At 46.0% G+C, this 27,826-nt stretch overlaps 2 protein-coding genes across 3 annotated transcripts in view; both read left to right on the top strand.

Moving 5' to 3' along the window:
- The window catches only part of LOC144118464 (sperm-specific sodium:proton exchanger-like), a 38,643-nt gene extending 36,267 nt beyond the window's left edge, over nt 1-2,376 (top strand). The window contains exon 18 of the mRNA XM_077651401.1: nt 2,256-2,376. Within this exon, the coding sequence (XP_077507527.1) occupies nt 2,256-2,291 (36 nt within the window). The 3' untranslated portion in view covers nt 2,292-2,376. The remainder of the gene's footprint in view (nt 1-2,255) is intronic.
- Nucleotides 2,377-13,968: 11,592 nt separating this feature from the next.
- Nucleotides 13,969-25,602, top strand: LOC144120981 (small integral membrane protein 14). 2 transcript variants are annotated; one of them, XM_077653841.1, is made up of 5 exons: nt 13,969-14,154; nt 20,658-20,792; nt 23,314-23,362; nt 23,772-23,908; nt 24,875-25,602. In XM_077653841.1, the coding sequence occupies exons 2-5, from the start codon at nt 20,721-20,723 to the stop codon at nt 24,911-24,913; spliced, it is 297 nt and encodes a 98-aa protein (XP_077509967.1). In that variant the 5' UTR covers nt 13,969-14,154; nt 20,658-20,720; the 3' UTR covers nt 24,914-25,602. The 2 variants fall into 2 exon arrangements, with proteins under 2 accessions (XP_077509967.1, XP_077509968.1); XM_077653842.1 differs by lacking the exon at nt 13,969-14,154 and adding an exon at nt 14,927-15,063.
- The last annotated feature ends 2,224 nt before the right edge of the window (nt 25,603-27,826 follow it).

Below are 27,826 nucleotides of genomic sequence, written 5' to 3'. Positions count from 1 at the left end.
ACAATAATTAAGACAATGACGATGAAAACATTCTTTATTGAGCCTAAAGTTGGTGGTAGGTTCACCTATTCCGAAAGTGTGTTCGATTGCAACCATTCTAGCCCTTGTCGGAGCAGCTCCTGCAAAACTTTCGGGTATAAACTGGAGATCATTTTCTCCCACCCTTTAACCCGTCGGCTATTATACCCTTTCAGTGTCGTCTTGGAAGGCCGTACCATGTGGCACAGGTCCGATGCTGTGGCACAGTGTGCGCACAGCTCGTCCATGTGTGGGGTACCCGGGGTAGGAGTGCTGGGGCAGAGGCGTGCGCGCCTTGTTTCACCTCTAACGACTGACGCGCTGGTGTCCACATGAGCTTTGCTTGCTTTTCGGCTTCCATGACGTCCTTCAGTATCCTAATGGCTACCTGCCCTCTCCTGCTCCTGATGTAGTTCCTGAACGCTTCTTGCGAATCTTTTACTAAATCTTTTTGTGTTTCCGTGTGGTTATTGAGACAGCAATGGCTGCTTCCTCCGCTTGGGTTAGGTCTCTGCACCTAAATGATGCGCTGCTTCTGAGGTTGTCATCCGAGTCTCTGACTGCTCTCATCATGTCTCTAACCGATCCTGCCGCGTCTGTGTATAGAGTGTGGCTGTCATTCTTCCATTATTTTTTCTATATGGCTCAAGCTCTGGCACCTCTCCTTCCTCCGTGGTGAGGAAGGAGAAAGGGAATCAAAAGAGGGAAAAGAAGGATAAAGAAGGAAACGGGAGATAGTGAAGGGACATCATGGCTCCAGTCGAGTGTTTTAACTAATCTGTAGTTTAGTTTAGCCATTATTCTTTTTCTTATCCCTATATTTCTTCTTTATAGCTAAGGGTAGACAGCTGGACTAGTTGGTTGTTTGCATTATTATGGAACATGGTACCAGCGCAAGAGACAAGGACAAAGGGAGAAGGCAACACGAACACTGGACTTCAACTGAAACTTTATACGTCTGCTTCACGGGGGCGACATTTGCCAATATGTCTGACGGACACCACAGATACGCACGTGAGGGCCGCGTAGTCAAAACGCTGCTTAGCAGGAAGCCTTTTCTTCTTCTTTTTGTTACGTCCATCCAATCGTTACACTGTCTAACGCCCCTGCAATGGCGCCGCGATAGCACGGCGCAGTGGCATCGAAACGTTGCTCAGTTCATTTCTTTGGCAAGAGGAAATGGGTTGTTCGCGCCTCGCGTATTAGATAACGCCCATTTCAAGCAGCTAAGTTATACGGCGCCGAGCGATAAATCAGCGTCGGCCGTTTCCTGTCGTCTTTCACTCTGCGTTGATTTCCGGCGCTGTAGCCTTTATCCATCGGCGACGAGAACATTTGCCGACAACTGCACGACACACAAGCTTCGGATGAAAAGAAACATTTGGGTGCACATTGCGATAGTGAAACTAAAAGAATATCGATACCGTACTTACTCGAATATAAGATACGATATCAAGAATTATATAGCTCGATCCCCCTCACGCCTCTCATTATTTTCGAACAGGCTCTAAACGCATTTTATTTTATCTACTCTTACAATCGCTTACATCCCTCATCAGCACAGGCCTTTGAAGACTATCATGGCTTTCTTCAAGCACTGCTTTTGCACCGTTAAAATACATCATCGTCATCACCGTCGTCATCTTTCGCCTCACAAAGCAATGTGAGGGTAAGCAAAAAAAAAAGCGCTGTTAAAGTGTAGATCGAAGCCTCATCTTATAAAAATTATTGGGATCAGGCCAACAGATTTTTTTTTTTTTGCCAAATGAAACCAGGCAGCAGCGTTTGCTTTTTTTTCGTGTAGTTGACCACTTTTGGAACCCATTAGGCTCTAACCTTTCTCCTCACCTTTAGGGACATTTGGGTCCATAGGGACCCTGTAAGGCACGACTATAGTAATTTGCTCACTATTCAGCAACATATATATAACCTTCGCCAGGCAGAAACGTAATATTTTACTCTATTCGGTGTCTGTACGTTGTTTGACACGGGGATATGTCATCACTATGCAGTTCAGTACAGAGAAAATACGTAAATTTGACAGGATAGTGACGTTCGGACTTCAATGGGACGTCTTAGGCACATCGTCATGCTGTGCTGTGCGGGCGTTTGCCCCCCAACTGAAATTTATTATTTTCCCAAAGCCGTTTTCTCGAGTGCCCGCGTGTTAGGAACTGTGGACGTGCAGAAATGACGAATGGATGTTTACCACTCTTCTTTTTTTCTGCTTCCTGCAGGCGTATTCTACGAAAAGGTCAGCGGAGTCGGTGTGACTCGTGCGAAGTCCCTGGAGTGACGGCACACAATACGTGCGTGCACTGCGAAGCATTCACGAGCGAAAAGTTGAATTTTTTGACACGGCCCAAATTTTTTCGCCATTCTCTCTTTATTTTCGTTTTTTTTTTACGTTCACATTCACTTTTATTCAACATGGCGGAAGGCCGTGATGACAGCCGGCGCGTTGCCAGCTTGGTGCGACGATCGTTAATGTTATCATTGCGCTTCAATAAAAAAAAAACTCTGTCCTGTAGTATGCTGCAACCATGTATATTTTCGACCAGCATTTCATTTTGTTTCCAGACGGCAAACCTGCTGGTCACGTGAGTAAGCGCGATGTCACAAACTCCAACAAGCTTTCACCAGAATTATTTTCAGTGGATGGGAATTGTTCCCGATGAACATACTGTCATCGAATAGCTGGCGAATTTGTGTCTTGCCGTAATAGCGGAACTCTCGTTCCGTTCAAGACTATGCGTACGCCTCACCAGGACACGACGCCGCAAATGATGCTTCTCTACCCGTGGTACTTCTGTTCCGTCTTCCGGGTTTCGTATTACTATGCATCCTTGTGATGTATGAATGTATATTGTATGTAATGTATAGGATGTGTCAGCGAAGTCCACCATTTATTTTTTAAAGCGAGCTTTTTTGTTATATGGCTTTTGTAGCGTAGTAATATTAATATTAATAACGTAGTAATAGCTTATAACGTAGTAATAAGGCTTCGTCCTGATGCAGTCATGCCATACTGCCCAGCCACGCTCACAAGCATCAATGTTTAAGCGGGCTGGTTACTATCATGTACAATTGCCTGGAAATAAACTTATTAATATGAGCGATAGCGGATGTCCGAAAACAAGCGAGTCGTGCTGCCCGGTAAGCCATCCTACTATACAAATTCGAATAATTATCGAATGTTGTACTTAGGTTCAGCTCTCCAATTTTTTAATATCATGGCAGCGTCGACCAAACGGTGGTTCAGCGTATTGTGCAGGACCGCATTGAAGAAACGGGTGATACATTCATCGACAAGCAGTGCTCTCGCATTTACCCATCATAAGGATTGCCCTTGACCACACACAGATCGCTTAAATAGGTCACCAGGGCCAGTAACACTAGCGCATTAGTAGAGAAATGACAAGCTGGAAGAGGAAACAGGAATGTGTGTCCACAGACAGCGCTGTGAGTCGCCTGTATTGCCCTCATCCTTTTGCGCCAGGTTTTCTTCCAGAAATGTACAAACACGCCCAAGTATCTGCTCACGAATGTGCGGTCCAATAAAAAAAACAAAAGCAAAGTAAAAGGCCAAATTCCAGTAGTCAATCTTGGTCTCCTACCACCGCTTGGCCTTTTCCTTGTGATTTTTTTTCTTGTGTGCTTTTCTTTGAATGCCACGCTAGGTCATCCTTTGGTTGATGCCCACAGAGTTCAGATAGTACTGCCATTCTTCTGCGACATTGCTGTTCCCTTTCAGAATTCATCTAGACATTCTTGGAAAAATAGTTAATCTTTTCCACCCATGCAGAATGCAGTGAACGCGGACGGAAGAGGGGGGGGGGGGGGGGGGGCATGGCATTCACTTTTTCTGGTCAACGGCTCTTATCAGCAAGTGTCCCTATCTCCCTTCATTGTCGAGCGGATTTCTGCGGGACCTTTTCCCAAGTCGGGCGAAAAGCACCAGGGAAGCAGGTGCTCCTCATCAGAACAAAATTACGGTTCTAAGAAAAAAAATTGCCATTCTATAGTCGGATACAACTCAAGAACACACCAGCTTTTCCCGGCCGGTCAGAGGACCCCTTTGACAGCCGATTGTCATGACCCTGCTAGCCTGACAATGCAAGGAGTGCTCGATGAAAGGGAATATAGCCCTCTCCTTCCATAGTCGGGGATAGTCCCCTCCTTGCATTGTCACGCCGCTCTTGGTATTGTCACGCTGGCAGATTCCTGAGAAACGGCCGACGCCATTTGCTGGAAGGGGGTCCTTTCACGGGGAAAAGCCGCTGCGTTCGTAAGTTGTATCCGACTACCAGCTGCGTTTACATGAATGCGACAGTAACGTATCGCATTTCCTAGCGTATCTCGCGGAGCCGATGCGCTACTGTTTTTCGCCCATTGCACGCGGCAGATGTGTCCAGTCACCCGTGTCTTGAGCGAAGTCTGCTTTGTTATCTGGCCACAAAATGGAGGAGGAGGGACACCTCCAAACACCCCTGAAGTGGGCTTGCCATTCTCGATCTTTCCCCTTTAGCGCATTGATGCGACATGCTTTTCGAGAGCATTATCACTCTTTACAGGAATGCGATAAACTGCTTCCAAGATTTGGGTGGGAGGAACCGGAACAAAGCAAAAAAATGAGGTCGCAGCTGACGTAAACCATTTACTTGTCACGTGACACCCCCCCCCCCCCCCCCCCCCCCACTCTTTCCGCGCTTATTCTTCTTCAAGAGACTGGAGATCGTATGCAGTAAGTTCTCTGAGTGCCTGTTGCCTCCAACGTGCCTCTGAGGTCGTCTAGGCCTACAAAGCTCTACGCGGTGTCAGCAGGCTAGCACAGCGCGTTGTGGACTTGGCATCAAAGGTAAGTTGTTGTTTTTTCTTTACGTCGCGAGAGAAAAATCAAACACCGAATATTACTTTCGTTTGTTCAGTTCACGTGAAATCACCGTCAGATTTTTTTAGGCCGACCGTCCTTGCTCTGTGGAGACTATGTGACGCTAGATTTACCGGCGACAACTATTTCGGAGTAAATGCAATGGCGGACGCAAATGAATTCGCAGCACAGCGTGAAATGAATGAAAAGCTGTGCCCGCGATTTTTTTGCGCACCTTGTGGCATTTCACTTTCGAGCTGTCGACGGGTAAACTTCTGTCGCTCAAAGACAAAAACCTTGGCGCTTGCAAAAAAGAAACTTCAGAGCTCTCCCGGCCTACTCACATAGGGTTGCTTTGCGTGCAATCCGAGAGGTGCCCTCAGCGTCTCCAAATCTTTCATTAGTCGCCTGTAATTGCCTGTGTCATCTTCGGAATGCCATTTCACCGAATGGACAAAACAGCATTCTTGCTGGAGCGCCCCGTGGAATGGTAGTGGGTCAGTTTACTGATTTCCGATGCCGTGGCCACTGGAAAGTGCATCGTCCGGGCCTTTAAATGCCAGCTCAATACTTTCGCCTCGCAGAAGCCGAAAGTTAGTGACTCACCGTCAGGAATAAAGGGAAAGGAAAGAGGTTTCTGCCTTTCAATTTGCACCGTGTTGTGGTAATTGTCCACCCCCAAACAGTTTCCGGTGCCTCTGTAGTGAAGGCTACGCAGATAAGGGAATTAAGGAGGCGGGCATTTGTCCCTTTGCTCTCGTGCCTTGAGTTGGTTCGTTGTTCGCTGCCAAAACGCTGTCATTTAGGCAATTTTTATAAAAACGCGAATCTCAAAGTCTACGGCTTGTTTTTTTTTTTGTCACATAAAGCAAAGGTAGCTTGTGTCTGACAGGAAAACTGTCCGAGATGCCCGTGTCGATATGAGAGCATTTCGCAGCGGATGTACTGTTGTTCAGCTAACCCTTCGTCAGACCTGCATGCTTGAGCAAAAACGGAGAAAGCAGCAGAACCGATCACCACGTGGCAGTTCTAAGAGAGCCATTAGCATGCAAGTTTGGCGCTTTTGGTCGGTGACACCACGCTGCATGAAAGGCCGCAACGGGGTGGCGACGTTCCGGCATCTGACGTATTTGCATGTGAGCGAGGTATGTTGCTGGGCAAGTTGGTTGGCGTTTGCCATTCTTAGAAAGGCAGCCCTGGCAGAACTTCCTGTCCGTCGTTCGCTAGCGCTGCCTTTCTATTTGCTTGCTTCCAGCGCTGAAAGGCCATGTTGAACTAACCCTAGCGTACTGGTCGTTTTAGAAGATGGCGCTGGCAGGAGGAGGCGTTCGGAGATAACATTGAAGCCTAGTCATAAAGGGTAAAAAGGAGAGAGTCGGTCCTCCACGTGATAGTGTGCGGTGCTATCTTACTGCTGCAGTGATATCTTGCTGCAACCCTCTCACTCTCTCTTTCCCCACTCCGCACCCCTAAACCGAACAACGAAACAACTCCTCAAGGTACGACAGCAAAGGGACAAAAGCCCGCCTCCTTAATTCCCTTATCTGCGTAGCCTTCACTACAGAGGCACCGGAAACTGTTTGGGAGTGGACAATTATCACAGCACAGTGGAAATTGAAAGGCAGAAACCTCCTTCCTTTCCCTTTATTCCTGACGGTGAGTCACTAACTTTCGTCTTCTACGAGGCGAAAGTATTGAACTGACAATAAAAGGCCCGGACGATGCACTTTCCAGTGGCCACGGCATCGTTAATCAGTAAACTGACCCACTACCATTCCACGGGGCGCTCCAGCAAGAATGCTGTTTTGCTCATTCGGTGAAATGGCATTCCGAAGATGACACAGGCAATTACAGGCGACTAATGAAAGATTTGGAGACGCTGAGGGCACCTCTCGGATTGCACACAAAGCAACCCTATGTGAGTAGGCCGGAAGAGCTCTGAAGTTTCTTTTTTTGAGGGAGGAGCGCGTGGTCCCTGCAGCCTTAATTGTTAAGATCACACCTTCTTACTGAAAGAAGCACGAATGACGCCCATGCATATACCATTTATTTCTTCCCGCTCGATCAAGGCATGGACTTCCCGACTGCCAGCAACCATACGAAAGCGTTGTCCTCCCTCATTCGTGAAACCCCGCTCTTGCCTACTCGTACGTTCCCCCTTGTTGTTGTTAAACAGCAAAACTGTGGCTCGAAATATCAGGCAGACCAAGGTGACAAAGGCTGTAAGTATGAAGGGGTGCTCGTTTAGCTGGAGGAGATGATTATCCACTAGTTTGAACGATTGGAGATCAGTGAATTCCAGGCGAGTGTTAAGGCACATAGAATGAAGACAAAGTTAAGCTGGCGAGTGGCCACCACATCTGCTTGTTTCCTTCAACTCTTTCAGTGAGTACCGATAATCTCAGTGCCATGCAGGCGTTTCTACAATGGCATTCAGCTGGAGTTGGCGAGTGGCCCTCTTAGCCAGAAGTGCTTAATTTTTTGTTGCATGCCTCATATATATAAATAGCCCACTTGCCGCTTTCAGACGTTGAAATCCACATGCCGCATACTGCAGCCGCATTTCTGGGGTGGGTTTTCAATGTTTTCATCGCCCTTTGTCGCCCTACCGAACGCCACTTGGCAATAGTCTGATCTGACTTGTGCTTTAGAGCTGTGCACGGGCCAGTCCGAAAGCCCGGCCCGCTGGCCGGGCCAGGGTATTGTTGCTTTGGACGGTCCGGCCGGAATTGACGATCGCGAGTACACGTGCAGCCTTGGTCAAAGCTTTAGAGCCCGGGGGGGTTTGCTTCTAAGTCGCGTAGTGGGGCTCCTGTAGCATTCGTAGAAGTCCTTGGAACTCTGGGAATGCATTACAAGCCAAATGGTGTTATTCAGAACTAAACCCCCAAGGCTGTACTAAGGTGGCTAGAGTGCCACCCTAGCTGTACACTGCACAAAGGCTGTATGATAGCCGGAAGTGCGAATATGGCCATGGTGCGCTGGGTGTCTTGCATGCACAGCAGGAAGTGCTTTGTGTCTAGACCATATTGGAGGGAATGTACAAGGACGGGAGGAAAGTACCACAGCAGGAAGTACTTTGTGTCTAGACCATCTTGGAGGGAATGTACAAGGACGGGAGGAAATTACAAACGCTAACAAAAAGCAAACAAAAGGTAATTGGGGCTCGAAACGCATTTCCCGTTCTAGCAAGTACCAACGCTGGGGAAAAGCCACCGTTTGTGGGTGCCTTGCAGTAGGATGAGTAAGAAGAATGGAAGTTTTTGGAAAGCGGAAGTTAGGCAGCGTACGGTGTCTAGGGAAGCTCTTCTAATGAACTGCGGTATTGATTGAGGACTAGCTGGTCGTTGGCCGAGGTCGACAAGTGGAACACGTCACTGCCAGCGCAAGAGGCATCGTTTTTTCTTGCAACAGTGCCTCGGGAAAGGGTTAACTTCTGTCGGTATCCAGCAAAGGGAACGATGGGACGTTTTGTGGTGCCATTCTCGCGAAGACTCTTCGAAACGCACCGCAGCACCGACTGCCTTCTCTTTTGACCGTCTACCCTGCAGGTGCTACTCGCTATGGTTCCGGCAGGGGAGACGGGCAATATTCACAGGCCAGAGCCGAGGGGGGCCCCGCCACATGAATGGCGGTAAAATAATGCCACTGGCGCCTCCACTGCGGCTCCCACTCTTCAGGCGCAGGCTTGGTTGCTGTGTTTCGCCGTAATTGCTTGTCAGCGAAGTGACCACAGCACCCTTACTTCCTGTAAATAGCTGAAGCAGGGACGTCGCCGCCACATCGGCGTTCGCAGGAGAGCGCCGTATTTGCTGGCTTATCATCGTCTGACAAGTCAAAAAGACTGCCAGTCGCAGCACGCCATCCCCGGCTTACGAGACCACGCCGGTCACGCTTATTCTCAAATCTGATGGTAAGAGCTCTGTGTGGGACGAGTTTCTCACCGTCGTTGAGTGAGCAACGAATTCACTTGTGGGACATGTACAGTGCAAGCTGTGCAGGATGTTCTTCGCCCGAGAGTCTTCGAAAACGGAAATATCGCATCTGCAGATGCAACGGTGTAAAAGGAGCTCAGATAATTCAAGAACAATAACTTCTTTTCTGAAGCCGCCAAGCTCACAGCTTCCAGCATATACTACAGAAAAAAATTAACTGCAGCTTTAGTACATTTCTGTGCGAAAGGTATGTGCCCGTTTGACATAGTCAGCGGCAGTGGCTTTGCAAAAGTAGTCCGAGAGTTAATCGGCATTGGAGCACGCCATGGCAATGTCCAGGTTGATGATGTCATTCATCATCGCACCACTGTCTCCAGAGAAGTGGCCGATTTAGCAGCACAAGTACGGGGCAACCTAATGCCGGTTGTTGCCACAGCTATGATCGAGGGGCGCTGTGCGATCACTACGGACATGTGGACAGATGATTTTCGCAAAGTGGTGTACCGAACGGCTACGGCACATTACAATGACAGTGAGTGGTGCCTGCACTGTCACGTTCTTTTCACTTGCAATTTTTCTCAGGAACGCAGTATTGGGGAACCCATTCGAAAAGAGTTGCACCGCTGTTTTTCTGAACTGGGGATCGACAGGGATGCTCTGCAGAAGGCTACGTTCGCGTGACTGACCACGGTGCGCACACAATGTTCTGCTTTCCAGCCCTACAGTAGAATGAACTGCTGCACACATCTCCTAAATACTGTTCTTCGGAATGCATTTTCTGAATATTTTATTGCAGTTGAAGCCCAGTGAGTCAGTAACACATTGCAAAATTTCAAATTGGTCGTGAAATTCCTGAAACAAAGTAGCCTAGCTAGCCAACTCAACCAAACCGTTTGCCAAGAAGTTCCGACAAGATGGAACTCAAAGCGTTCTGCGCTGAAATCTGCATTCGGCCAGCTTGCAGAAATTGAAGCTCTTCTTGAAGCCAGGAACTCTTCGATCATAGACAATGTGTACAAAACGGCTCTAAAAGAAATAATTGAATTTCTGGAACCGTTTTCTAAAGCAACGAGAGCCCTTCAGACGGACAAAATCCCAAGGTCGCCTCTAGCCTTATTGCACTTTGCCAAACTAGAAAGAATTCTTCGTGACCGAGTCTAACCATTAAAGGTCTCAGAAATGGCAAAAATTCAGCAACGTGCCCAATTTTTCCCAAAGACAAAGGCTATCCTGGCCACGGTGCACAAGATAGCGACGGTTTGCTGCCCACAATCTTAGAATTGTTTCCGCCGAGGATCGCGATGGAGTGTACGGGCGTATACGAGAGCTCGTCGCGTCGTCACCACAGGAGTTAATTGCCGGCCTCTATGCAAGAACAACCTGCCGCGACAAAAAACCGCGCAATGACTTGTTCAGCGAGTGGAGCGACGAAGCCAGCAATCAGAATGCCGAAAGAGATCGATTACTTGGCCGCAGAGTCAACCCCTTCCTTGCTCAGTGCTATTACAGTTCTGGAGAAGCAAGGAAGCTACACATCCCAAACTTTTTCTGTTCTTACTATGAAAGTATTTGAAAGCAGCGAGAGAAATTTCAGCGCTGCCGGATTCATAATGCAGGAGCGCCGCGCTTGCCTCAAGCCATCGTCAATGGTCGACTTGTTCTTGCATAATAGCTTAGTGATAGTGATTATTCTATGCCTATATGCGCTGTGTCTGTATATATTCGAGCTCATTTTCATGAAATCATCTCTTTCTGTGTCGTCGTCGCTTCAACTGCACTTATTGCAGGTCAGGCCCGGGCGGGCTCAGGGTCCTTCAGTGTCGGTCCGGGCCTCCTGTTGGTAGGGTGGGTAGGGCCCGGGCCGAGCCCGGGCTCTAAATTGCGGCCCGTGCACAGCTCTACTGTGTTTCACTTCTGCTACATCTATTTCAATATTTTCGACACCCTTGTGGCAGTAAGAAAATTTTGTTTTTTTGTAGCGAAAGGTACATTGGCCACCAACTCGCAGTTTCGCCGTGGTCGCACCGCACCACGTAACCAACCATAGGACTGGTCACGTGACCAACCGCGTGACAACAACTAGCCAGACGACCAGACTACAATACGGCGGCGTAGAGGATTACTGAGATATAGGCCACGACTTTGAAAACGCCTTAATGAACCGATGCCGGGACTTCGAAGCCTTAATCTCTCGCCATCGACGAAAGCACTGACATAAAAGATAATCCCAGTGTGCCATCTTCATTAGGCGCATCGACAAAAATCTCAACGTGGCAGAAGAACTACAGGACATTGTCCCAGTGAAAGGCCCCACTACAGGAGCGGACATTTCGATGCTTGAAGGAGTTGTTGAACGTACCGGCTTGCAGTGGGAGCGGATGGTGTGTGTGGCAACCGACGGCACTCAGTCAATGGTCGGAAGCAAGAGCGGTCTTGTAAGAATGCGAAAGCGCTGGTTTCAGCAAAAGTATTTTCATGTGGCTAAATGAACCCGTGCTCTAAAATGGCGGAGATGCCACCACCTCGGCAAAAGAGGCTGCATCGAGTTCTCCAGTCCAGCACCATGCCCACTGCTGTATCATAACGCGGTATGACTCCTTGTTAGATTTCGCGCATTTACATATGGCGCTGTCGTCTACAGTCGGGTGCAATTCAGGAATGCCGCGGGAAATGTTACTCAAAGGATGCCCTCCAGCCAATGGCGTCAACCGGTTGTGATTACGTCGCGGCTGATCCCCTAGCGTGACATCGCAGGTGACATGCAGGTGCTGCAATGGGAATAAACGCGACGTCACGCCAATCGGTCAGCGCCATTGGCTGCAGCGCCTCTAAATGAGACGTATTCGCTGCTGCCTTCTTGGTGCTAGACACTGCGTAGCATTACAATGCCGGGGATAGCTTCGCTGTATCTATAGTTTAGATGGATGTCAAATGTCAGCCATCGCCATTCGTAAAGCATTGTGTCCTAAATGCGCTCCTTCGCAAGTCACATAACCGGCCACAAACATTAGCGGGGAACTTATGCACACTCGATAAGAGCCTCCATAGACCATTAGCCTAACCAAGCCTCGTGACAAAAGTGCTAGGTGAACGCCTTCTTCTACATGTATACACTCACTCGTGGCAGACATAACTGATACCAATGCTTCCATATTTTGCGTATTAATTAAGTAAAGAAAATATCACACGAAGGCTACAACTACATCGGTCCGGAACCAGCAAAGCAGTGCATGTCGCAGATATGAAAAACGTAAATGCTATGAAATTAGCAAGTAGAGGACAAATCTTTTAATGAATGTTTGTCGTTCAAGAACCTTTACAGTTTTATACATACGCAGCGGCGAGAGAAAAATCTCAATGACGCTGTCCTTCGTTCCAGTGTACTGCGCAGCAGCAGCTGTCAACGGTCATGTATTGCGAGTAATTGCACCGAAATTTTAGTCGCAACAGCGAACCATCGATAGGCCCTTGAAAGTTTGTGCTAGGATGGGGCCCCTTCCGTTCACATGACTTCAGGTGCATGGGCGTTGCCACGAAATCCAACACGAGTTAGCAATGTTCGCGCCAAAATGTCTTTTCTAGTCTGAAAAAGACACTGTAGGTGGCAAAATCCAGAATGACTTCCGGCGCCCGTACGTGGTTGTTTTGGTCAGCGGTGCGTGACAGTTCGAAAAAAATTCGGGAGGGGGGGGGGGGGTTGCTGAAGCCCCATAAGCCCCCTCCTGGCTACGCCCCTGTTCGCACTAAACGATTCCTGTCACCTGCAACACGCCTGTAAGCGAATGCGTCATTTGAGTGGCTCGCGAGATAAGCAGACGCTTCCCCGCGTTCAGGAAACCACAGTGCCGCTTCGGTCATCGCACCGACGAACAAATCGGCACACGGTGCAGCCGACGGTGATGTCGCAGTGCGACTTTCAGCCAGTGCGTTCACATGCAATGCAACGCGTACACAGCGAATTCGGTCAAAGCGACGTATAGGGTTGCTTATTTTTGCGAGGCAACCCATGATTAAACACTATATACAGTAGCGCTGCACGGAATGTGTCAAGGGGACCTTGGAATGATGTATACTGAAGTTACGAAAAGCGCATGAGCAATCGGTATTCCATCACTTGTCGTAGCACTACAAAAATTTTTAAGCTAACTTCGTTAACACCGAAGATATGGGCGATTAAAAATGATGCTCCTCCTCGCCCCCTCCCCCTCAATTCATACATGCCGTTGCGCCAGAAAAAGAAAATGACGAAACAGGCCGGGACTGTACGGAACTGCACCTCATCACGCCCTCCCACCAACGCTCCCTGGGCGCGCCCGATGACGTCAGTGGGCTCGCCCAGACTGCCCACTGACGTCACTGGGGTAGGGGACGCATGACATAGAGAAACATACTTACGTAAGTATGTTTCTCTATGCGCATGGTAAGGTGCCGCCCTAATCGGTTGCGAACTGTAGTGCGAGCAGCGACTTTTAAAAATTATAGGGTACACGCATAGTTTTTTTTTTTTTTTTTTGACTCGAATACCCACAAAGACCACCTCTAAAGATCTGTTGTACTTGAATGACCATCGAAAGCATTTAATGTTTTTTTCGCGTAGTTATAATCGACGTACATTTAGATGCAAAGCAATATTTCGTATATACGTGTTAATTATAATAAGCAGTTATGCTTCCGCCGCGTCAACATAGAGCTTTCGCGCCGCACGCCGTCTAGACGCTTCCCATTGGTCAGACGTAAACCATTCGCAAGTAATCTCTCTCTTGTCGCTGAGCGGCAATTGCAGCGTCGGGAGGCAAAATTCGCAGCATGTAAAACGAGCCGTAGGCGCAGCACGCGGAGAGGGAAACGCGTACACCGCCAGTCAAAGCGTCGAGGCGGCGTCGTGCCCGATCAACGCCTCAAAATTCTGACCCCCCCCCCCCCTCTTCCTCCTATTTAAACCTCATAACCTGGACAGAATTGTTGGAGCGGGGCAACCTGAGCATGTCTAGAGGTCAGCAGGTTTGTATATATAGTATATATCTTCCTTGATTTCAGCCATCCGACAAACGATTAGAAACTGAAACCGAAACCAATCGTAGTGCTATCCGAAGCCGGGACCAATCCAGTAAAGAGCTGCTCGCGTGCTGCCACTTGCGACGCTTGAAGGAAGTTTCGCCGGAAAAACAGCTACGCTAGGCCAGCAGCTCTCCCCCTCTACGCGACGTTTCCGCTGCAGTCTTCTCAGCTGACGTGTGTTAAAATGAGTGGGTGATACCGCCCGTGTCTGTCGTCCAGCATGTGTTTATAAACATTGTTTCCAATAACCACCCGCCGCAGGCTGTTCTACCGGTACGTACTCCCAAATAGAGCCATTTTCTATGGCTGTGTATAGTGCTTCTCCAGCTGAGGTGACCCAGTTTTTGTGCCAGTGACAAACATCTCTTTCTTGGAGGAGCCACCGAGACGCGAGTCCTACTGCCTATGCGCTCGCGAAGCGCATTGCCTCAAGGCCACACATATGCTGGGCAGTGACGGACCCATGTTTGTATGGCTAATGTGCTTTCTTGGTCTGCGTTGGCAGCTTGTTCTGCGCCTGAACGGCCAGGCGCGTCTTGCGAAACCAGAAAGGCCGTCACAGTTGGGCGAGCGCGTGATGGCAACCAGTTTCCGTCGTTTGACATCCAGTGTAATGCCTGCGTATTCACCCGATTGAGAATTAGGAGTTCTATCCGTTATCGCGAGAAAAGTAGTCTAGTGCGACATATCGCAGTGACTTCGACATTGCCTTTCACTTTTCTCTATCATTGAAACGTCAGCAAGCTGATAGCGATGCTTTATAAAAACATTCGACAAACTGCACAAGGCTTCCAGCAATTTGATCGCGTTTTCTTTGTTTTTGTTTTGATGGGCCCATCATCAGTTTCGCGCCGTGATCAGCTGTAGGCGCCAGTGGAGAGACTGGTCCAGTCGGGCGCGAAAGCTGTACGCATAGTTGAAACGAAGACTACTCCGGTGAACGTAGCGTTATGTTGCTGGGAAGTAAAAGCGAACAAGCAGAAAAGCAGGGCTGCGCAGGCGAAACCGAAGTAAAAAATGAGCCGCCTCAAAGCAGCTGAGTCCACGAGCCGGCAGGTGTTTGGGACTGCGAGCGCTACGTCAGCTTAACGCCAGCGGCGTAAGTGCGCCTGCATTCCGAGGCAGGCTTCTTATTCCAGTAGGCAGGAGGACTCGTCAGGACTGCGTTGCACGCTCGCCGGAGTAAGTGACGACGAGCTGTCGTCGATATGTAAACAGCGATCCATCGATCTAAGATTGCACCCTCAACACTGAGGCGTTGCGCGAATTTAGCGATAGTGCATGAAATGTCGCGACCTCGGTGTTAGAAGTACTTTGTCGCACCGTTTCGACTTCCGCATCACAACAGTCTCGTTCGCCCGCATACGCTTCGCTTTACTGCTGGTTTAACGTTGGCTGCTGCATTTTGGCACTTAAAAAGAAATGATGCCGTGTTTATGACTCCAAACTGTGTTACTGCTGCTCACTGTTTTTCTTGATATGAAATCAAAGTAGGAAACTCCAAGTACCAGCCTATGGTTGAACAAGTATAGTATTTGTAACATGCTGTCACAAGACACTTTTGTTGGAAATGCATTATTTCAATATATTTTGCTTTCGTTGTTGGCGGTCACGAATTTTTTGCATTTAATACTTACGTATGAGGTGGCACTGAGTTTGCATAGCAGTAATGTTTACCTCGCCAAGAATTTCGATGCCACTAGTCATTCGAGCTGGAATAAATGGGCAGACTACACTGCGATGAAAGACATCTCATTGTAATCAAGAGGAATTTGGGCGATTCCTCACGATGGAAGAAGTCTTGCCCAGATTTAGTGCAGCCTTTTTTATCGACTGATAAGGGATACTGTTGGTTTTGCAGTGCAAGTAGTATCTTATTTTTCGAGGGTACATGATAGCTTTCTCTCTGGTAAATGTTTCCTTTCGCTGCATTTGTTTTGCAAAAATCTTGAAACAGGCCAGCTGCTTCCTGTGGGATGTTAGCATAGCTAATGCTGAAACGATCGCTGAAAACAAGTATGCTGTGCTGACGTCGACTGACTGATCACATCTTGAGGGCACTGGCTGCTGCTTTCTTGTGCAAAGCTTACAACGGCTTGAAGTGCAAGCATAATTTTGCCTGGCGCACATCGTTATGATTTCTACCGAACAACTGCTGTTATGAAGACGGAGCTGGGAGTGGTTGTTGTCTCTACATTCTTATTCATTGCTAAAGAATCTGCACTTGTGACTCATCCAGAGTGCATTCAAGCGAATCTCTTTGACCTTTCTTTGGGTTTGCTGTTTGCTGCCGCAGAGACTACTAAATTGCATTTATGAGCAGATACTATTTAGCATTTAGCTTACAAAGAGTAGAAAGGCCAGTTAAAAAGGTACTAAAAAGAAATTTTCCCAGCCCGCACTGCCAGATGCCTGGAGTATTTGCAGAGATCTAACAGCTGCCATCGCTCCGTGTAAACATATGCAGTGCTCTAACTTTAACATCTTCTTTTCTCATAAAAAGTTCATTGTTCATCAAGCTTCTCGCACCAATGTCGTCTGCTTGTTGATTCATTGGCTTTCATCAGGCCTGGGTCCTCAGCAGCTGGAGGCAGTCATTGTGCCTCGTCATCTCTGTAGGCTGTGCCCCAAGCATATGGACTTCGTGGGAAATTTTGGAAGAGCCAGAAAAAATAAGGACACCTTTTAGTTTCCGTGTTTTTTGTTTACTGTTATATTTTTAAGATTCTCTGTAGAGCATCATCATTGTTCAAATAGCTTTTTGTAACCGGGTGGCAGCACCAGCATAAAGTAGAATGCTGAGGAAGAAAAAAATTTGCAGCGTTCACTGTGCAATCACTGAACCAAGTCCCTTCATTTTCAAGAGTGGCCAACTAAATAGTACTTTCGAAAAAGTTATTTTCCTAGCCTTGCCACACATTTTAGCATATGTTCATCTGTTTCCTTTGTTCATTTGCTAGAATTTGTATCTTCATATCACAGAAAAAATATTGCTACAAAAAAGCCAATGGTAGATTTTGTCTCTGTAGTTGTGAAAGGTGCATGCGAAATTGCTGTATCAGCTGGTTCCAAAATATGTGCAGATTTTCCAACATCATTTTGAAGGTAGTTTTTGTTACTTTAACCTGCAATTACTTGCGAGCACATTTCACTCGGCATTTGTTCTTGAATTTTAAAAACTTCATTCAAGCTTGGCTTCGTGGCAAGTAAAATGAAACCATAACACATATCATTATTGCAAGAAGTTCACAAACTTGCACATTCTTTTCTTGAATTTTTGAACAGCCCTGTGATCAAATGGCTTCAGGGTGTCAATTTTTGTTTTTACCTATGCAGTCTGTTTCCATTTGTTCGACTAGATCTTAATTGCAAGCTGATGGCACAAAGTGCCACTTTACAGTACTTGTCTGGTACAATTTTGTCATTCATTGTGTGTTATGCTTTCAAAGCTTCTTGCATTTAATTTTCTACACATCCGCCTGGACTTCTTGCTTTTCCTCATTTTCTAAATGTGTCTGTCTTCATGTGCAGCCAAAGCAATTCACAGAATACGATCTAGCATGTTACAGAACTAAATTTCAGTAACAGGAAAGCAGGCGTCTGCTTCTACAGTCCGAAAAAGTGGATGTGGAATACTTGGCATCAGCACACTTGGGGATGAAGATAACTATCTGCGCTTATCTGAGGAGGCACTTCTGGTGGCCTGTCTGGGGATTTCCTATCTGTTTTCCTTAGCCCTCTGCACATGGTTGAAAGTTCAATAGGAAGCTTCCTTAAAGATGGAAGGGGGGGGTTGCAGGTTTCAAAGTTATTTCTTTTTTTGTAGAGCTATGCAATTTGGCACGCTTTCTGGAAAGTGCACTAAATGAATAAATACAAAATTGCACTCGTATGTCTGTGGTAGTTTTAACATTATAAATTTGTGTGTGCTTCATTGCTATACCAAACTTGCACAAAGCCTGGTTTGGAAAAAAAAAAAACGTGCTAGGAGCCTAGAGTCACTCCTAAGTTTTAGCCAAAGGAATGGTTCATGCAATGACATTCTCCAAATATTTTTATCTACCTGGGTTTTTTTCCGCACAAAACATTATATATGTGCTCGCAAAATGCACTCATCACTGTCTTGTCAAATTAGTGACAGAGTTAAAAAAATGAGAATCTGATTCAGAAATATAGAATGTCGCTGCACAAATCGTTTATCAAGGAACACAATGCAACAAACCGCATTAAAATCAATGAAGCCATTGTCATGCTATGCTTTCTGCAAGCAGTGCAGTCAGGACAAAAAACACACTAGAGAAAATGCATTTTCACGGAAATCTCAGCTGGTTAATTGCTACCTACGGTAAAAAAAAAAAAAAACATTTTTTAAAGTCTTTTCTGGGCCATTTCTAGGAAAAAAATATTTCGGGATATAATTACATCTGATAGCTGCCTGTTTTTAGTCTAAAATTCAATTTTTTTTCAGATTCTCGTGATTTGAATGCCACGTCCTTCTTAAGTTGCTGCAATAAACAGTTTTTCATTATTTATTATGGAAAGTAAATACAACTAACCATGGCAGGTGGCAGTTCTTTTTTTAATTTTAGAAACTATAAGCTAAAACTATAAGATGTGAGTTAAGCTAAAGATAAACAATGACGGTATGCCAACAAAGCATTCAGACAGTGCTGCTGTATTTGACGCGCGGTAGTAGGAACGAATGAAAGGAGGGAAGGATGTATGTTTACTTCTTCCACTCATGGAGATTTATTAGTAAGCTCAAGAACTGACAATCATGCAAACAGAATCATACAAACAGCTGTGAAACATTTGCATAAAAACACAAATGTGAGGAAGGGAACCGAATAAAGAGAGTCTTAAATTCACGAGAGAAACGAACCTCAGTCGAGACAATAGGTCGTAAGTCTGAGGAGGCGTCAGTATTTTATTTCCACTTAATTAGTTAATGGCCGTACCGAAATAAAGCAATAACATCAATAATGTAAGTGAAATGGTAGTGTTTATTGTGTGTGGTTGCTATTGAAGTAAATTTAGGGTTTGAGGATTTCAGCCACCTACTGAGCGTACAACCTTGTCTGTATTGGAGTTCGCCATAAACTTCACAGCTGAAAGCAGCACTTGTCTCTTCTCCTTCTCACATTGTGTAAGTTTCACAGTTTGATGTGAAGTTCTTTGTACCCATTTACCTTCTTTCATTACTTGGTTTCCCTTTTCATTATGTATCATTGTGGTGGGAATTAAGAAACTAAGTTATATCTGGCTGATCTACTAGCAAGATTATGAGCATACTGCTCTTTAGGTGCTTAGTTTGCTGTATGGCATCTAAATGTGTAGTCTTCCGGTTCAGGCACTGAAAGAATTTGTGCGCATACTACACTGCCCTTAACCACAATCACTGTTTAGACACCCTTCCAGTTTGGTTTGCAAGTGTGTTGCCTCAACATTTACTGCACTGAAAGAAAGCTTGTGCATCAAGTCATTCAGTGCAACTGTCAACTCATTCTGCCTGTTTGCTTTTCTTTCAAAGGCAATGTGACATGTACCAAAACAAATACTGAAATGAGTATAGGGTACCGATGAGATCTTGGCAGCGGTGGCTGGTGTGTCACAAATGATAAGTCGTCAAGAAAGGCTCACATACTTTCCATGGGTTCAAAACAAAACATTCGACAGGGGTCTGTCTGGTTGGGGATGCAAATTAACATAGGAAAGGAACGCCAATCAAGTTGTTTTAAGGAACGATGTTTCGGAACCTCCTCAGTTTTTACATAGAGTGTGACTGTTACAAGAACTTGGTTGGTGTCCATTTCCTTCTTTAATTTGCCATTGGGTCAGTTTTGCAAAGGCTGTACAGAGTGATTGGCTGCTCTGTCGCCAGCAGTTTTCAGCAATTTAGTGGGCTCTGAGGCCACCTTTGCCGACTTGAGGCTTAAAAAGCCTCGAAAAGGAACTGGAAAGAAGAGACTAGGGAGTCTTATTGCAGCAGCTGGCTATTGCCAAGTGCACGAGCAAGGTCATGTCTGATAGTGAAATCGCAGTTTTGCTCTTGCTGTGGGATTGGACCATGGTTCAATGTCCTCCTCAAATGTATGTGGTCATCCTTGATGCAGGCTGATATGGAACAGATTCGAGGCTTTGCTTTTAGTCTCTTGATTGCAGCGAGGACAGAAGGCTCCTTTGTGTATGCTGCTAGTACTTTGTGCCACATTAGTACCGGGTGTTTCATCTAATGTGGTCTGCAATTAAAGAAAGAAAGGCTTTTTGAGTTAGAAGAGCATTTTTTTTTTTGGCACAGCATTGTCAGAGGTGTAGTGCATCAGAATGTAGCTAAGACCGTGCTAACTATTAGGCTGGTTAACTAATGTTAAATAGTTAAGAATGAACTATTACTGTTAGTCTGCTCATTTATTGAGAAGCATGTATCCCACTGTAACGAATAGCCATATTAGGTTTTAGCATTTCGAAAATGCAGTTATCCGCAGCGCTGTGACCCAACAAATTTTGCCTACACCGTGCCAAAATATATGTCCTTTCCAAAAAGCTTGCCAGCAAAACAGCCTCTCTGGTGCATGTAACTCGTCAAAATAGCCAAAATTTGTATAGTGTCTCAGCAAGCTGTCCTACTTCAAGCCCTTGAAGCCACGTGGCACTTGTGTTTTTCCCTGTTAGATGAATGCTGTGCACAAAAATTACATTTGGGATATATTTTGCTCCCAGCTTCCATGCCTGGGGAAGATTCCCTGTGCTTACGAGTGAATTTTGCCACCTTTCAGGTTGCAGGTTGCACCAGGTCACTGCCCCTAGTTGATACAAGCGCCGCTAGGGCATCTGCAAGAATGGACGACGGCTTTGATCCCTGTGAATGCATCTTCAGCCATGATGCTGCCATGCAACGACTCATCTCGTTGGTGAGTTGTGCATTTGGACAGCGTCCATGCAGAGCAGCAGGCTTTCCTGTAGTATTCGTTTTTCTGATCAGCAATTCTATCTGCACTGTTTATCGGTAAAGACTTTGATAGAAGGAAAGGGAATCAGGGTAGCACAGATCCATTTCCAGGTGTCGGAACATTGCTATTCAAATTCTGTAGGGGTCCTTCACAGGACAGGATTCTTTCTTTATCATCCTGAGAAAAACATGATTTTCATCGCCAAGCAGTTCTTGATTGCTCAAAATTAGCTTCTTTGCCACAACTACATACCACGCTGACATGAAGCATTTCTTTTCGAGTTCATCTGTGGCTGTTCATCAGAAACATGCTTAAGTTAATGTGCCAGCTGCGTTTTGATCATTACAGTGCATGGTAGTTGTACTGCTGGGAAGTTTACACACTTGCAGATCATTACCCAAATTAGGAAGGCTCGTTTGTGCAAGAACACTAGAAAATTTATGTTCAGTGATGAGGAAAATTTATGCAGTACCAGAATGTGGCAACGCTCCACATTGAAACATTGTCATTCAGAACTTATCTATCTCCTGTCAGTATCACGTGTATAAGCATTGTGGTGTATATATTATGCTAAGTTAGTCCGGCTTGAGCAATGTTGCTTGTCTGACTTAAAGAATTCAAAGAAAATTCAAGGAGGAAGCATTGTTGGTAACCATGACAGGCAGAATGTTTGTTATGATAGTGCGCTAAAGGTTATAAGCTTGAGTTCCTGGGTTCCCACCAGCAGCGGCCACCTCTTTCTTCTTTCACTCCCTCCTTTATCTCTTCCCTTACAGTGCTGTTTGGGTGTCCACTGAGATGTGAGACAGTTACTGCGCTCCTTTCCTCAAAAACCAATTTTCATTTTTTACATTAGCATGTCAAGTAGTGGCAGAGCCATCTTTTTGTGATGAAGTTTCTTAACTTGGCCTTTGTATGCCTGAAGTGAAACCATTGTACAGTCATAACTCTGCATGCTTCCACATTTTGTGCTCTCTGTGGTAGCCACAACCTGGCAACACCTGCATAGCAGTGCTAGGTGTCTTAGTTATGGTTTTGGGCACTCGTGACAGAGTGCTTTAAAAGCAGTAGTTAATGGGTAAGATGCTTCCACATTTTGTGCTCTCTGTGGTAGCCACAACCTGGCAACACCTGCATAGCAGTGCTAGGTGTCTTAGTTATGGTTTTGGGCACTCGTGACAGAGTGCTTTAAAAGCAGTAGTTAATGGGTAAGCTTGTATTTATGAGAAGCTTCACGGCTGAAGCAGATGACATGCGTGCTGAGGCAGCTGCTGTCGCACTCGTTACGCATGTGCGGGATTTAGTTGGCCTGCTCACACGGGTTATACCCACCGCAGTGGCTCAGTGGTTAGGGTGCTTCCAGAGTACGGAGGTTGTTTGGATGCAGGGAAACACAAAGGCCCTGGGGAAACACACCAAGTGATGTCAGTTCACAAAGATCCCCAGGTGGTCCAAATTATTCCCCCTCCACTACTGCACCTCTTTCTTCCTTTCTTCTCTCAGTCCCTCCTTTATTCCTTCCCTTATGGGGCAGCAGCGGAGTTCAGGTGTCCACTAATATGTGAGACAGATACTGCACCATTTCTTTCCCCAAAAACCAATTTTAATTTTTTTTTCGCATGGGTTAGAATGCAGCTTCACATGTTCCCTTTTGTATTGAACCCCGCTGTACATGCTCATGACATTGCCTTGCGAAGTCACTCAGGAGATGAGGTGCAAAGCATGATCAATGAGTTAGACAGGCAGAGCAGAACGGTAGGTTTTAAAATTAACATGCAGAAAACCAACGTAATGTTCAACAGTCTCGCAAGGGAACAGCAGTTCGTAGCAAGGTGCTGGAAGTGGTAAGGGAATACGCCTACTTGGGGCAACTAGTGGCCGCTGATCTGGATCATGATAGGGAAATAACTAGAAGAATAAGAAAGGCAGGTTCTCTCAGATCATGAATGGCAGTTTACCACTATCCCTCAAGAGAAAAGTGTACAACAGCTGTATTTTACCAGTACTCACCTATGGGGCAGAATCGTGGAGGCTAACAAAAAGGATTCAGCTTAAGTTAAGGATAATGCAGCAAGCTGTGCAAAAAAAAAAAAATGATAGGTGTAACGTTAAGAGACCGGAAGCAGGCAGAGTGGGTGAGGGAACAAATGTAACTTAATGACATCCTAGTCAAGATCAAGAGGAAGAAATGGGCTTGGGCCGGGCATATAATGCGAAAGCAAGTTGACCACTGGTCCTTAATGGTGACGGAGCGGATTCCAAGAGAAGGCAAGCATAGTAGGTGGCGGCAGAAAGTTATGTGGGCGGATGAGATTGAGTAGTTTGCGGGGATACGATGGCCGCAGCTGGCAAAGGACAGGGCTATTTGGAGAGACATGGGAGAGGCCTTTGCCCTGCAGTGGCGTAGTCGGGATGAGGATGATGGTAATGTACATGCTGGGCAGAGTTTTGAAACTGACTTGTTATTTCTTGTCCTTTTCAGCTGCGCAGCTCTCAGTCTGCTTGCACTGACTCCGAGTGTTTCCAAGAGAGTGAGTAGCTTTGCACTTTTGACTGCATCTTTGGAATGACTCTCTTGCATTAATATGTTTGTTGATGAATTTTGGTGATGACACAGGTTTAATTATGGAGGTATTATTGTGGCTCAGTTTGCAGCTCTTTTGTCATTTGGGTGATAATTGCACCAGCAGAAAAGCATTAAAATTCAGCTCTATGTCCAGGATGCTTGGTTAACAAAACCATGTCTACAGAGGTGCCAGGACAGGTGCCGTAAAAATTAATGCTGCTGTCTGTGAGGTCTCTGCTGAGCACGGCAGACCTAGGAACTTTTGAGATAGATGGTACGTTCTTTTGGCGGCACTACATTGCTGCCTTGTTTTCACCCAAGATCTCTGCCGTTTGTAAAGTGTGCATCTGTGCTGCCCCCTTGCCCTTCTGCAGTGCCATCAATGCAGCAGGCTGCCGGTGGCTCTGGCTTCTTTCTGGTCATGGTTGGGTGGATGTTGCTGGCTATGGTGCTGTACTACTTGCGCCCCAATTCGCTGCGGAACCGTGATAACGGCAAGCCAGGGAGGCAGGTGGGTACCCTATGGCCAACGAGGATCTTACAGATGACGATACAGCTGTTGATCACTTCCTCGCTATCAAATTAGCACAAAACTCTTTGGTTGAAAGGCTTTCTCCAGGCTATGCACACAGTCTTGTGGACAAGGCTTATAATAAGCTTGAAGTACCTTCTAACAAGAAGCTTTTCTTCGGACCCCTTTCGAACGAGACGTGCGATATGTATATTACAAATTTGTTTTTTACATCAGTGCAGGACGAGCAGTGGGCAGAAGGCTATCGCTCCCAAGAGAGAGGTGCAAGGAATCTAAGCCAGACTATATCATCTTGCGCAACTCAAAATATGAGGATGCTTTGTGGCCACTAATCTTTCCGTAGCAGTGCCACAGCTAGGTGTCCTGATGCAGATCTTGGCGTGGCAACTGAATGTTTCAGCCATAATCCGATAATGTAAAAATGCTCAAAGGGGCAGCTTCCAACATCTTCTAAAGCAACTGTTCTACTTGTAACAACTCTCTTGCAACATGAATAGCTAAATTGTGCTTAACCATGAGTGCTGCTTGTTTGGGTATTCGAAGTGGTTGGCTGCAGGTACTTCACCAATCTGGCACAGTTATTCGTGAATCTCTAATCGTGTGGGCCTGCAGCCTGACTCTTCGAGCTCCTTGCTAAATCTGCACTGGTCCTGTTAATGAGGACCACGATTGCTTTCACATTGTGATGGTACTGCTAGATGGTACCAATTCAGTTGCTGTTTTTGATGCCTAGTGCAGCCTCAGCTTGTACTATCACATGTGCGGAGAGACTCATGTTCAATGAGATGTTAGACAAGTCTTGTGTCCCGTGTAGCAAGGTATCGCGCCTTCAGCTGTGTTGAGTGAAAGCGTTACCAAAAATGAATTGTTCGGCAATGCAGCCACATTCCGGCCATTGTTGCTGTTGGCACCAAACCTTTTAAACTGCATGTGTTCTTTGTGCAGGGCCCAAGCAATGAGCCCCCGAGCGGCTCGGTCTTCTGAACAAGGCCACCAGAGCCCAGCCCAGCCCTAATCGAAAAATGACCAAGTTGCAACGCACCAGTCGAGGGCACAGGGAGCGAGAGAGAGAGAGAAAAAGGAACACTGCTGTAATAACTGCTGTAGGCTTCTTTTGGGAACCACCGACACCACTACTCACCACGTTCTGTCTAGCATGTCTAGTATGTGTACATAACATGTACATAATACGCATGCAGCGCGCTTAATATATAGTATGCCATGTAAACAGTCATGTGCACAGGAAGCTATGGACCACGGCAGGCAGATACACACATAATCATGCACAGCTGGTTCAAAGCCGTGTGTGTGTATATGTATATGTCTCACACAGTGCTTATTTTGTAGGATTTAATTTGTGAGTGCATAACAGAGCCTTAATGTTTTAATTTTTTTCATCTTGAAGTTTATAAGTTGAAATGGTGTGGATTTTTTAATTTTCCTTTAAATTCGGGAGCTGTTTGTTCACTTGTTGGTTTATTCACCCAGGATTAGCACCTTCTTTTTTTTAGACACCGGTTTACTGTGGTTCGCTTTTTGTGTCTATCAAGCCCAAGCTTTACCGTTCCACGAAACAACATGCTTGTTTTTATCAGATGACATTGTGTGACTCCATGTACAAAGGCTAGGGCTTGTTTTGGATCATTTGCAAATAAAAAATTATGGCTGGATGACTTCCTGCTCCGACTTTCCTCTGAAGTACACTCATTGCAGGCATAAAGCATGCACTCTTAGTTGGAGTACAAAGTGAGCTCTCCCCTTTTCAAACACTTTTGCTGCTCTGCTGGCACCGTTATGCTTTCATAGAGCAGCAGACATGCGATACTAGCACCCACAATCGCCTATTTCTGTTCAAGATATGTACATTAAGCTCTACATTAAGAGCTGCCATGTTCAGCGGCGAGTAGCCACCAGACACTGCTGTGACAGATGATGTGTTGTTCCTAGAGCTATGAGTAAAAGGAAAAAAAGGCGACAATTTAGGTGCTTGCGCCCTTGCAACATGCTAGGGAAGAAAATTCTTTGGAATGACTCTGCTCATAAACAGGGGTTGGACGTTTGCTTTTCTTTTGATCTGGCAAACTCATGTCAGAAGTTTATCTTTGCTTGCTGGAAACAGTTGATTTCCCAGTAATTGATGCACACACGACTGTATTTAGAGCACTGCTTTGAGAAAAGTGCTATCACCATTTGAAAAGGTAACAGTAAGGAATTTAAATGATTGACCTGTGAGACAAACGCGTATATGGAAGTCCTAAAGACCGGGTTGCGCAAGAACAAAATAAGCGAAGAATATGTGGAAAACAACATGCAAAGTATGCGCAAATACATTCGTCATTTGAGGTGCATGGAACAAGCCCTTTGGGTTCAGTCTCCATGTCGGAATCGCTTTATCTGGTTGTAATAACCTCGCATCTGTTCTTGCTTGTGACTCGCTCTTACACTCGAACTGTGAAAGCAGCAAACGCTTCATAACAAAGTAAATGCTACTGGAGCAGGAATTCAGTAGTAGCCAGAGGTCCTGGCATCACATAATATGCATGATGACTGTACCGTAGCCTAGGTCAAGACTCGTTACTTTGCGATGCTTGTCCATGGTTTCGCATTGGCAGCTGTCAACACCAGTGTTCTTAAATACGGCAGAAAAACTTCCCATCTAAGTAACAGCGTAACAGACTGTGCTATGCTAATAGAGGAAATCACACAATAAGGTGGAGCTCCCCAGCCTGCACCACCATGTGTCTAAGATTATGAAGCAATGTCTCGAAATGTACTGTCGGTAACGAATGAAACGTGAACAAGAAAACTGAGGTGGCAACACAAAAACACCAACATATTAACTCCTGGAGAGGAAATACAAAGTTAAAAACACTTCTGAAGAGTCTTCACACCTTCGATGTGAAATTTCCCTGCGCTATACTAAGCTTCCCCTGGCAGAGAGCTTCTTATTTTGCTGTTCGTGGCTTGCTTTGTTCGCGTTTCATTTCTTGCCGATAGTACAGCAGCAATACTGTCTCACTGCACTCCTTCTCATAGCTGAATTTTCTCTCGAGGATTACTGTAATTCATACTCAATAGTTAGCAAACTATGGTATGCACCTCAAGAATGCTAATCTTTCCAGGTTAGAACTGAGTTTGAATTAATTTGGCACTTTTTTTAATCCAAAAAGTCCAATCTACTTATAAGGTACCTGATTAGTTCCACAGCTGGTAAGAACCCAGTAATGGCCCAATAACTTGTGGGAATCAACAGCTTTGGCCTTATGCGGACATCAAATCACAAGACGATGTTTGCAGTGAAATGTGAATCTCCAACAATGTTGGCAGAACTTCAAGCTTCCAAACATAACAACGAAGGTTTCCAGTGACTTTTCACTGACAATCATACCTTCGCAAGTAAGTGAACAGTGTACGCATATCTTGATTCCATGTAAGAGCCGGCCAAACAATGCTTCGGAAGAATATGTTCGGTCGACCATGTCAGTAAAGATTGATAGTGTGCAGAGTTTACCATCCCAAAATGGCATGTAGACTATGAGGGATGCCGCAGTGGAAGGCTCCGGATTAATTTTGACCACCTGAGGTTCTTTATGACATGCACTGCAGTCTCGGTACATATGTAGTAGTACTGCATTTTGCCTTGATGGAAATGCACCCACTGCAGCCAGAATCGAACACAGAAGTTTGTGGTCAACAGCCGAATGGCACGGCCACCGAGCCGCAATGGCGGGTTCCTTGTCTCCGAAAGCTGCCATAAGCAAATGGAATACCGAGCAGAGAATTATCGCAGTGTATGTCCCCTCCCTTCAGATACAACCATATTGCCTATTCTTAATAAAGGCCAAGCCTTCACTTGTGACGAGAACAGTTGTGGCATGCAACACATGCGTGGCTAAC

Source organism: Amblyomma americanum, chromosome 2 (genome assembly GCF_052857255.1).
Source record: "Amblyomma americanum isolate KBUSLIRL-KWMA chromosome 2, ASM5285725v1, whole genome shotgun sequence".
NCBI classification, from domain to species: domain Eukaryota; kingdom Metazoa; phylum Arthropoda; class Arachnida; order Ixodida; family Ixodidae; genus Amblyomma; species Amblyomma americanum.
This window is presented reverse-complemented; position numbering and strand designations above follow the sequence as displayed.

What these genes read in the sequence shown, in the direction of transcription:
- LOC144120981 (XM_077653841.1), top strand. Translation starts at nt 20,721, where the DNA reads ATGGACGACGGCTTTGATCCCTGTGAATGCATCTTCAGCCATGATGCT. An exon ending in CTCCGAGTGTTTCCAAGAGA is followed by an intron (nt 23,363 to 23,771) that starts GTGAGTAGCTTT and finishes GCCCTTCTGCAG; the next exon opens with TGCCATCAATGCAGCAGGCT. An exon ending in ACGGCAAGCCAGGGAGGCAG is followed by an intron (nt 23,909 to 24,874) that starts GTGGGTACCCTA and finishes TTCTTTGTGCAG; the next exon opens with GGCCCAAGCAATGAGCCCCC.